This window comes from Lontra canadensis, unplaced genomic scaffold (genome assembly GCF_010015895.1).
Source record: "Lontra canadensis isolate GAN:19392208 unplaced genomic scaffold, GSC_riverotter_1.0 scaffold25, whole genome shotgun sequence".
In the NCBI taxonomy this organism is placed as follows: Eukaryota; Metazoa; Chordata; class Mammalia; order Carnivora; family Mustelidae; genus Lontra; species Lontra canadensis.
Window position 1 is genome coordinate 11,162,592 of NW_022631019.1, and position 12,067 is coordinate 11,174,658.

General features: G+C 49.0%; 1 protein-coding gene across 2 annotated transcripts in view; it reads right to left on the reverse strand.

Moving 5' to 3' along the window:
- ZBTB17 (zinc finger and BTB domain containing 17) overlaps positions 1–8,491 on the reverse strand; it is a 30,348-nt gene extending 21,857 nt beyond the window's left edge. The window contains exons 1-2 of one of the 2 annotated variants that reach the window (XM_032863509.1): positions 8,367–8,491; positions 6,328–6,414 (exon numbers count right to left, since the gene is read on the reverse strand). Coding sequence is in view for 1 of the 2 variants with exons in the window: in XM_032863508.1 (XP_032719399.1) it covers positions 8,367–8,373 (7 nt within the window). In the remaining variant the exon portion in view is untranslated. The remainder of the gene's footprint in view (positions 1–6,327; positions 6,415–8,366) is intronic. The other variant, XM_032863508.1, reaches the window with a different exon arrangement.
- Between the last annotated feature and the right edge of the window lie 3,576 nt (positions 8,492–12,067).

A 12,067-nucleotide genomic window follows, 5' to 3' on the forward strand; every position in this document is an offset into this window, starting at 1 on the left:
TAATGATGTCTTCTAAAATTTTAAAAGGAACTAAAATACCCACCTACAGAATAAAAGGAAGGAGTGATGGGAATTAAAGTGTGCTAAGATCCTTAACTGTTTGAGAGGAGGGTGTGAGAGACTAAAGTTAGACTTTGGTAAGTTATATAAACTCAGAGATATACCATGCTCATGGAAGGTTCAATATCATAAAAATGTCAATTCTATCCAAATTGATGTGGAATAAGTTCAAAGCAATGCTAATAAAAGACTGCAACAATTTTTTATGGAATTTGACAAGCACAATCTAAAGTGAAGATGGGGTGCCCAGGTGGCTCAGTCCTTAAGCTTCCGCCTTCGGCTCATGTCATGATCCCAGGGTCCTGAGATCGAGCCCCACATCAGACTCCCTGCTCGGCAGGAGGTCTGCTTCTCCCTCTCCCACTCCCCCTGCTTGTGTTCCCCCTCTTGCTGTGTCTCTCTCTGTCAAATAAATAAAATCTTAAAAAAAAATAAAATAAAATAAAGATGGAAGAGCAATGGGACAAGACCTTACCAGATGCCAAGAAACTGTTACATAAAAATTTAATGATTAAGTCAGTGTGATATCAGGACAGAGATAGAGAACAAATGGTAAAGAGCTCAGGAAAAGATCCACACATTTGTGGACACTCACTATATTATAATGGTTACTGGGGACATACACAGATCTACAAGAAAGGGATGCATTTTTTTCAATAAATAGTACTAGGACAATTTGGTACACTTACTAAAAAAAAAGAATCAGCTCCTTACCTCATAATACACACAAAAATAATCTTAAATGGGCTGAAAACCTTAATGTAAAACACAAAATCATAAAATGTTTGGAAGACAATACTTAGGGGATTATCTTTATAAACTTGAAGTAGAGAGGAAGTTCTTTAAAAGGAATGTAAAGCGCTAACCATAAAAGAAAAACAGCGATGAACCTTAAAATTAAGAATTTGTTAAAAAACAAACAAACAAACAAAAACCTCCAGTGAAAAGACTAGCCATAAACTGGAAGCAGGGAGTTAAAGCACATATAACTAATGAAGGACTCGTATACAAAATAAAAACCAAAAACAAACGAGAAGTCTATATACAAGAAAAAGACAACCGGAAAGGAAACTGAGCAAAAGATTTAAGCAGCTGTTTCACAGAAGCTGAAACCTGAGTGACCAATAAGTATATGAAAAGATGCTTAGCCCACTAATAATCATGAAAATGCAAATCAAAACCACATGAGATATCACTCCCAACAGATTGCTAAAAATTTTCAAGTCAAGTAAAACCAGAGTTGGGAGGATGTGAAACAAGCAGAATTGTCAGTTGAACTGTGAACTGGGGAAAGCACTCTGGAAACAGTCAGGCATTATCTGGGTTAGCTGAAGCTCCCATGCGCTGCGATGCAGCCCCACTCCTGGGTCCACACCCTGCAGACGTGGCACATGCGTTCCAGAAACGTCCACAACACCACTGTCTCAGCAAATACTGAAAACAATCTAAACGTCCGTCAGCAAGAGAAAGGACAAATAAATTCTCTTGCAATGGAACATATCCATCTGAGAAAGCCAAGTGCAACTATGGGCACCATGGATTACCCTCCAGAACACACGCTAAGCCAACAACATAAGACACCAAAAAACAATGCCATGATGTTAAGTTCAACGGTGCACACAATGAGACAACACATTGTTTGGGAATACAAACACACACAGTCAAACTTTACAGAAAGGCAAGTCAGTGATAAAAGCAAAACTCCGATGACCTGGGGGTGAGACCGACCAGGATCAGGGAGGGGGCATCCAAAGCTAATGGTAACATTCTTATTTGTAAACTGACTGCTGGGCACATGGGTTTCCTTGTATCTTTATTCTTTATACTGTGCATGTTCCTTTGTATCTACTCAATATTTAACAACTTACAAAACTAAACAATGTTCTTTCTGACTTGAAACAATGTTTGGAAGCATGAACTTGGGCAGCGGAGTTACAGTGAACCAAGGAAGTCCGTGACTGGGCCCCCGGCCGCCCTGGGACTACCAGAACGAGAAGGGCTTCACCCACCAGGCTTCGGAGCCGGTGGAGACACAGCTTCCCGCTGGGCGGCAGCGCCTCCCCTTCGGGACAGGAAGGTGGCCTCTTGGTTGAACAGTTCCAGCATGGGAAGTGGTGTGGGTGGGGTGGGGGGAACGGGCGCCACTGCCAGGGCTCTTAGGATAAAAAGCTCGGTGCTTTTCTTTCGTTTTTGGTTTTGTTTTTTTCCAGTTTTACTGAGAAATAATTGACACACATCACTGTGTCCGCTGAAGGTGAACTTGGATGGTTTAAATTCCCATTTGCTGTGAAATGACGACCGCGACAGGTTCAGGCCACTTCTCATAGGGACACAAGAAAGGAAAAGAAAACATATTTTTTGTGATGAGGGCTCGCAGCATTTACTCTCTCGACAACCCTCCTAGATGTCCCGCAGTGTCAGCTATCCTCACCAAGTCCTCTGGCAGATTTCTGATGCTACAACAAAACCCACCACATCTGCTTTCTAGCCAGTTCCACCCTCAGCTGGAACTCCACCTCCGAGCTCTGCCTGCAGCCGGCTGTGTAGACAGGAGTGAGCAACTCTCCACTCTAACCAGACCTTTGGCTTTCTTCCTTTGAAGCTCAAGGCTTCAGTCTCCAGTTCCCCACAAGTAGGCTTGACTCCCGGAGCCCAAGCCCCAGTTTCCTGTAGAAGCTGTGGTGATGACATGAGGGAGGTCTACTGTAACTAGCCCTTGGACTTGAGGTCAAGCTGCTGCTGGCCCCAGCACCTCTGAGAGGGCCAGGCCCCCGAGCTGACGCTCAACACACACGCCTGCAGACAACCCAGAAACCCCTCAGTGCTGAAAGGCTTCCTCTTTGACCTTTATTATTTTAGTCATCTAGAAACTGTGACCGGCAAAAGGAGATAATGGTCTCCAAGACAACATGCTTTGGGCACACAATATATTTGGAGTTTTTCATTTTCTCTGGGGTTGGATCCCTCCCTTTCGTGGTGCCACCCTGCCGAGACACGGTGTCTGGGAGTCTGGGTCCCTTCTTGCCACCACCCGGGCACCACCCTTTGAGGAATTCCGGGAAAGACTGAGCCTCCTAGTCTTTTACGCAGCAAACTGGCCGCACCCCGAAGCCCCGCCCACAGCCGCTGCCCTCGGCTCCGCCCATGCAACCTAATCAAACCATGTGACTCCTTAAAAATGGTCTTCCCAGGACAACACAGGGACAGACGGATGGACAGAAGAGCTCTGGGAGGACCCGCGGATACTACTAACAGCTATCTGGGAGGGGAACTGCGTCACGCACAGAAGCCATGCGTTGTTTTTTTTTAAAGATTCATTTATTTACACTAGAGAGAGAGAGAGGATGAGTTGGGGGGCGGGGAGGGGGGCAAAGGAACAGGGAGAGAGAATCTCAAGCAGACTCTGCACTGAGCGCTGGGCCTGACGGGCTTGAATCCACGACCCTGAGATCATGACTTGAGTGGAAACCAAGAGTCAGACATTTAACCAGTGGTGCCACCCGGATGCCCCTCCACGCTGCATTCTTCAGAACCTCCTGATTTGTGCACCTTGCACATATCCCTCTACCAAACATTCTTTTTCTTCCTCTGCACACTTTGTTGCTTGACCCTCTCAAGGGTCCTTTTCTCCTAACACATAATACCAGTCACCAATGATGGTGTCAAGGGCTCCAATAAGCACTTTTTTAAAAAGATTTTATTTATTTATTTGACAGACAGAGATCACAAGTAGGCAGAGAGGCAGGCGGAGAGAGAGGAAGGGAAGCAGGCTCCCCGCCGAGCAGAGAGCCCGATGTGGGGCTCAATCCCAGGACCCTGGGATCATGAACTGAGCCAAAGGCAGAGGCTTTAACCCACTGAGCCACCCAGGCGCCCCTCCAATAAGCATTTTACATCCATCACCTCTTCCATAATTCCGGCCAGTAAAGTTATGGGTGAGGTCATCCATATCCCCACTTTGCAGCTGGGAAAACTGAGGCTTGGAGGCCGAGTATTTTCCCCAAAGGAACACATCTGGTAAGTGTAAGAACTAGTCCGAGCCCAGGGATGCCTGACTTAGAAGTACTGCAGGGTTCCAGCTGGGGGCGATCTGATCCCAGGCGATGTATGGCAGTGTCTGGAGATATGTTCCACTGCCTGAGTGGTGGGTGGGTGGGTATTACGGGCATCTCTGGGTGGAGGCGAGGGATGCCACAGCCATCCTGGAGTGCACAGGACGGCCCATAACAAAGATTTATGCCGCCCCAAAGATCAATAATGTCAAGGCTAAGAAACCATGCTCTACTGGAAAAACACAGAAAAACCATCTCCCGACGTAAACGCTCATCATCAGGTCACACAGCTTACCAAGTTTATGTCCACACTCCCACCAGGTACGAGATCCACCATCAGACACCAGATCACCCATCCTCTCTTCTGGCGATAGCACGCCAACCGCACATCACACCGGAGCTCTGGTCAGCCCAACTGCCAGTCCCCCTTCAGCCTAGCAAGGCTGAGCACCCGCCCTCTGACAACATTTACTGAGCACCAGCTACGTCCCGGGAAATGAGGTACACAGTGGGGCTACCAGAAGAAATGATCCCCTGTCTCTGCCTGCGAGATGCTGGTGGGCCAACAGGGAGACAAAGGAACCCATGATTATAATGCGAGATCCGAATGCACTGGGAGATGAGGGCAGGGTGCTAAGAAATCAACAGAGGAGGAGCTCCGAACTTAGCAGTGGCGGGTGGCCAGGCAGCACCCAGAGAAGGCTTTCCAGAAGCATTCGAGCTTGGGAATTAAACAGGCAGAGGCAATCCTTCCCTTCCCAAAGGGCCCTTCACCAGACCTTTCAGAGCACGCTCTCTGAGAGTCCACAGATGGACACCTTTCATTGGAGAGCTTGGTAGAACTCACAGAGCAGTCGCTGATCCCCTCTGCGCCATCTGGATAATTCCTGCCTTCAGGGAGGCCACAACCCGGTTTCCCTATGGGTGCGGGCCTTCGTGGACTGCAGCCCTCACTGGCCTCCCTGGCTTCGAACCACCCCGCAACCTGCAGCAGGAGGTAACTCCCCTTTACATGGCAAACCCTGTGAAGTACACTCTTCATCTCTCATGATCCTCTATACAGTCCTGTGAGCTAAATGCTGTTGGCCCTATCAGACAGATGAGGAAATGGAGGCACAACAGTAAAGTAACTGGCCCTCAGAGAGTCATGACACGGGCAGGGAGGGATTTGCACCCGACACCAGAGTCCTCCCTGTCTCTGAGGAGACCCATATGGGTGTCAGTCCGAACATGCTGTTCACTCTTAATCTTCCGGGCTTCGGCAGGGCCTTCCAGCATCAGTCATGCTTCTCCTTTGTGTCTCCCCCGCGGTGCTCCTTGCACTAGACTGTGATCATCCACACGGCTAAGAGCTCCCTGCTCCCAGCATCAAGTCTTACATCCCTAGCACTTACCACAGAAAACACTGAATGCATACACAAGTCTGGACTCCCTGGGCCCAAGCAACACCAACCCACCCGAAACCAGAGCAGCATGCCTCTTCCACCAATGCAGTAGACCTTCCCCTGAGGCTGGGCCCAAGCCTCAGAGACAGCAATTTAGTCACACAGGGGACCCAGCAGGCTCTCTCAGCCAGCTTTCCCTCCAGCATTGCAACAGTCATGATTCGTTCTTTGGTTGTACACCAGATGCTTACGTTTGGGGACATGCTGTACAGAAATATGTATCTTTAAACATTAGAACCTTAAAAGGAATGAACACGTGCTCCCCACTCTGTCTTTCCCTTTCTGCCAGAGGGGGTACATACACAATGGCAGGAGCTACAGCAGCCAACTTTGACCATGAGATGCAAGCCTGGGTTTGGGCAAAGAGAGCCACATGATCACTAGAACCCTGTTCCTGGATACTTCACAGAACAGAGCAGGGTGCCCTACCAGCTCTGGACTGCCCTCCAGACGTTCGATGAGAAGAGAGGAATACACTTCGAGTTTGCTTCAGCCACTGTATTTCAGAATTGCTTTGCTGGAGCCGTTAGGTTAGGTTGTATGTGATGAAAACAAGGTGTGAGCATTTGCCCTCGTCTGGTCTTTATTGGTAAACCAAGCATAAATGATGTAGCCACAATTTCCCAACCAAACTCAGATGTTGTCATTACTATATAACTTGAAAGAAAAAGCTATCTTGAAAGGGTGATTTGAGTCATGCTGAGCCTAGAGAAGAAGGACAAACAAACTGACCTCCTGGTTTGTTTCATCCTTGAGCATTACAGACATACCTCAGATTTCCAAGTAGCCCAGGCTACTCTTTTCTGACAGTGTGTCTGCGTAAACTCCAGCTTGGCTCTCCTCCTCCAGCTCATTACCTGAATCAAAGACACCCAAGTAGAAAATCTGATGAGAACCCGAAAGGCACCTGCTCCCTAAGAGCTGCCCTTTCATGCATCCAAGAAACACAGGCAAACCCGGAGCCCCGAGCCAAGAACCTGGCACAATGTAAGTGTTCAGTACAAGTTTGTCTGGATCGTTACTGGCCTGCTGCATGCCAGACCTGGGGCTGGACACCTGGGACATAAAAATGAGTAAACCGCTCCCAGTCCCTACACTCAGGATACCTGCTCACCAAGAGACATAACGAAACATTAAAAAGCAAGAGCAAGAAGACTGTGCCCGGGTTCCCGAGTTGCTACAGCATTAGCATCTCCCCCGGGATGTCTCAGATGCCCTCGCTTCTCATTTCATACCCTCACCCTCAGTGAGTACACCCCCCCCCAACTTTAGGGATTTTTGATGAATGAGAACTGCTACCTCACCACCGGACGTTCCCCTGGAATGTCTTACAGGCACCCACTTTCCACATGTTCAAAACTAAATGTATCTTCCCTTCTCACACCTGCTCCCCATACTGTTCCCTATCACACTGAGTGGCATCACCACCTGCTGGTCAAGAAGAGGAGGTCAATCCTGACACCTCTCTGCCTCTAACTTCCTTATCTAAGTAATCACCAAGTTTTGTCAGTTCTCCAAAACCTCTCTCCCCACCCTCTGCTTCTAACCTGACTGGAGACCACCCTCATTTCTCGCCTGGATTACTCCAGGCTGGCTCCCTTCACCACATCCTTCACACAGCCAGGTGACTGTTCTAATCCCCAAGTCTGATTCTTAAATGGCTTCCCATTAACCTAAAACTTCAAGTCCTTAACTAGGTTTACAAGGTCACCTAGGACCAGACCACTGGCCAGCTTCTTTAGTCTTACCTCTTAGCTCTGTCTCTAGGCAAAAAACTTAATTATTACACTGGCCCCTAAGCTTTCTCACAAACCCCATCTTCAACTGGGAACACTCCCCCCGTTTCTTGCCTCCACTCTCCTAAGCATCCTTTTGGTCTCCGCTTCTTGGGGAGCAGACGACTCTCTGGATTCGCCTAGACTGAGTGAGGTGCCTCTACTCTTACAACTTTTCTGCTTTCCTTCCATCCGGCCGGATCGTGAAATGAATAATCACAGCAATGAACACAGAGAGCATTTACTTTGTGCCAGAAAATGTTCTCGGCACTTTATACCTACGGCCTTTTAGAACAACTTTAGGAGGCAGGTTTTATTGCTATGTCTGCTTTAAGTTTGAGGAAACTGAGGCAGAGAGCGAGAACCCAAGGTGCTTCAGAACACCGCTGGGAAGCAGAGTCGGGACTCAAACCCTGGCTGCCAGGCTCCACAGTTCACCCTTTAAACCACTAGACCAGGAGGAAGTCGGTCCGGTTCACTAGCTCTATCCTCACAACCTATCAGGTGCCGGGCCACCGTCTGCGGAAGGAAGGAATGAATGAAATAATCTCATACAGGGGTTAGTGTGGACCTCCCGCTCTGCCAGGACCTCCTGGTTGTGGCAGGCCCGTGCCCTCCGGCCCCGACCCGCCGAAGTGAGCTGCCCCGGCACCCCGGCACCTTGCGGCCACAGAACGACCACCCGCCGCGGCGCGCGCGGGGGGGCGGGTGACAAGAGACGGTGACAGCCAGGCGGCGGGGGCGGAGATGCTACCAGCTGGGGTGTCACCCAACCCGGGAAGCGACCCGCGCTCCCTCGCAGGAACTGCGGGTCCGCTCGCCCCTTCCGCGCCCGCTCGCCTGGCGGCGCCCCCCACCCCAGCTGCCTCGCACCCTCCTGCCCCGCGGGGTCCCCCCAGTCCGGGTTCCCTTCCCATTCCACTTCCCTCCCCTCCCCCACACAACCGTCCCCGGCTTCCCGCCGCGCCCCATCCTTCGCCGCTTCCGCCCAGCTCCTGGGACTCGACCAGCCCCGGGCGCTTGTTGACCCTCACCTGCCATGTCCCGGACCCCACTGTAGAGGGAGGTGCATCACGGCCGCGAGAAGGCCGGGGACGGCACTTCACAGCAGACAAAGGGCGCCGCCATGTCAGAGTCGGGCGGAACCGACCTCGCTGGCTTCCCGGCTGCAACTTCCGGCGCATGCGCAAAGCTTGCGCTACCCCGAGGTCCGCGGACAGGCGCATGCGCTCATGTATCCAGAAGTTCTGTATGACTCTACTTCTGCACTTAGAACTGTCCTCATTGTAACCTCTCCTTGGTTTTCTATTCCAAACATAACAGTAACAGCTTTCTCGCGTTCAGCGATTACTGTGTGCCAGGCACTGTGTTAAGCACTTTACGTGCATGATCTCATTAAGTCTTCTCGCTAACCATAGGATAGTCTTTTTCTCCCCCTTTTTGAAGGGAAAACGGAGCCTCAGGAAGAGTAAATGAATTGCCCATTGTCACGCGTCTTAGAAGTGGAGGAGCACAGACGTGAACCTAGTTGTGGCTCCCAAGTTGCAGATCCCCGCTTATGTTTTTCTGCTTCCTGAGCCAACCATTGCCCCATTTCCTATTTAGGGCAGATCCAGGATTAGCCTGCCTGAAAAGGAGGGTGCTGGAAACAAAAGTGTCTGCAGACTCAAACAGTCCCTGTGTGGCCTCTTTCCAGCTTTGCAGCACCTCTACACCATTGACTTCTCTACTTCCTCACAGTTCGTGGCCTCTTTGCTTTACTCCCGATCCTGTTTATTTCCCAGGAGAGTTTGTTTTGTTTTGTTTAGATTTTATTTATCTATTTGAGAAAGAGCGTGAGCTGGCGGGGCGGGGGGCGGGGGTTCGCAGGTGGGGGAGAGGGTATGTGTGCGGGGAGCAGAGGGCCAGGGAGAAGCAGGCTCAATCCCAGGACCCTGAGATCATGACCTGAGTTCCTTTTTTTTCTTTTTTTTTTTTTTTTAAGATTTTATTCATTTATTTGAAACAGAGAGAGAGAGATCACAAGTATGCAGAGAGGCAGGCATAGAGAGAGAGAGGAGAAAGCAGGCTCCCCGCTGAGCAGAGAGCCCGATGCGGGCCTCGATCCCAGGACCCTGAGATCATGACCTGAGCCGAAGGCAGAGGCTTTAACCCACTGAGCCACCCAGGCGCCCATGACCTGAGTTTCATCCCAGGACCTTGGGATCATGACCCTGAGATCATGATCTGAGCCAAAGGCAGAGGCTTCACGGACTGAGCAACCCAGGCACCTTCCCATGGGTTTTAATAACACTCTTGCCAATACCATGAACTTCTTTGGTCCCTTGTCTTTCTGTCACATGGATTTGGTAAGCTTTCCAACCCTCACTAAATCCAACCGTGCCTTTTCTCTTTGCTGGCACCCAAACAGCCATGCACAGTTGGACAAAGTACCCTAAGGGACAGATTGTTCCCTACAAATTCATGATCACTAGCCTGGAGAGGAACTTCAACAAATGTCAGTCTGGCCAAGTCACTCCTCTTCCCTTCACAGTCAGTAGGGACACTAAAAAGCTCAGCAGCAGTTGACTTCACCCTTTTCTTTTACAGGAAAATCATAGCAAATCTGATAGGACCCCTCTTGTCCTCCCAACACAAAGGACACAAATACACCTCTGTGTCCATCTGTGTTGGATGTAGTCAGCTCAGACTTAACGTCTGTTCCTCCAGAGTCTAAAAAGTTAAAATTCCATTTCCCAGACTCAGGTGCAGTTAGAATTCCAGATACAGATGGATTCTGCCAGTTTGTAAGACTGGATGGAAGGAAGAAAGGAGGCAATAGCTATTTGTCCTACCGACGTTAGTTGGTTGCTGCTGGCAAGCAAGGTCACGCAGATGTGAGGGTTTGCAGCAGTGCATGGCGGCTAGTCTCCAGCTTCACGAGTGTTCAGACGCACCTGTGAGATGGTGACAGCCAAACGCAGCATTCTAGTGCGGGGGAACCAGCTTCTAGTCCCAAATTTAGACCCATGGTGATCTTGCTGGTAATATGTTGAATGCAGTAATCTCGGTGATGACTTCTTGATTCCTTATCTTCCTGATTGTGGCAGAAGTAATAGCCTCTGGTTGGTGAGTTCTATGGTGTTCTGGGAGCCATATTACTAGACCCTCTAGAGACCTTTCTTTCAACCCCTGTGATAATGTTATAAACACTTAATTTTCTGTATTAAATCCCTTTCTGCTTAAAAAGAAGTCTGAAGGAGCGCCTGGGTGGCTCAGTGGGTTAAAGCCTCTGCCTTCGGCTCAGGTCATGATCCCAGGGTCCTGGGATTGAGCCCCGCATCAGGCTCTCTGCTCGGCAGGGAGCCTGCTTCCCCCTCTCTCTCTGCCGGCCTCTGCCTACTTGTGATCTCTGCCTGTCAAATAAATAATAAATAAAATCTTTAAAAAAAAAAAAAAAAGAAGTCTGAAGACAACATGAGGAATCCTTGTAGAATGGAAATGTTCTGTACCTTGACTGTATATCACTGTCAGTATCCTGGTTGTGATATGATGGTACTATAGCTGTACAACATGAGAGCATGGAAGAAAGTGGGTGAAGGGTGGTGGGATTGCTCTATATTGTTTCTTACAATGGCTGTGAACTGGGGTGCATGGGTGGTCAGTCGGTTGAGCGTTCGACTCTTTATGACTCTTGATTTTGGCACAGGTCGTGATCTCAGGGTTGTGGGCTCTGCGGTCAGCACACGCTCTCTCTCTTTCTCAAAACAAAAACATGGGCACCTGGGTGGCTCAGTTGATGAAGAGTCTCCCTTCAGCTTAGTTCATGATCCCAGGGTCCTGGGATAGAGCCCTGCATGGGGCTTCTTGCTCTGCAGAGGACCTGCTTCTCCCTCTCCCTCTGCCTGCCGCTCCTGCTGCTTGTGCTCTCTCTCTCTCTGTTGAATAAATAAATAAAATCTTAAAAAAAAAATCCACAAGAACAATTGCATGTGAACCTACATTTTTTTTTCAAAATAAAAAGTTTAAAGAGAATGCCCAGCAAGGTTTCTATTTCTGCAGGAAACTGACCTCCAAGGGGGTCAAGGCTTTAGAGTTGAACGTGATGCAGATCTAGCCTACTTTGCCTTGGGAAAAAGGAGTTACAGAAATTATCACTTATCACAGTTAAGTATTGTTGCCTGGGGGAACGTGCCTAATAAAGATAGGCTTTAGTAGATGGAGTAGCTGCCACAACTGACCATTAGAGGAGAAGGAGGACTGTAAGGACTGTCACGTAGGCTGCCTATTTATAATTGCACTGACAACTTTCAAAAAGGAAATATTTAGGGTTTAAATTCTCAGCTCAAGACAGGACCAGAGAAGCGAGGGCCATTCCTGACAACTCTAAAAAAGTTATCTCCTCTCTTGTAGCTACAGGGCTTATGTAGCCAAAAATTGGACAGAGCTGATCCTGTGGGCTGCTGAATTGTAATACAATTACAATAGAAGTTGTATTCACAGGCTGGCTAGGTGCATTGAATGGGAACGAGTGGCACTTAGCAATTAAGATGGGGGGTGTTTGGGTGGAGGCAAAAGACTAAGTTCCCTGACCTCTCCAAATCCAAAATTCAGTGAAACTCTTACCTTGGATGCGGCACTCTCTTCCCCATTCAATGAGACTGACCCTGCTTTCCCTGGAAAGCACGTAGGTCCTTATCTGAGGAAGTTACTTTGCAAAAAGATTCTGATTCCGCTCAGAGATCATTATCCTTTA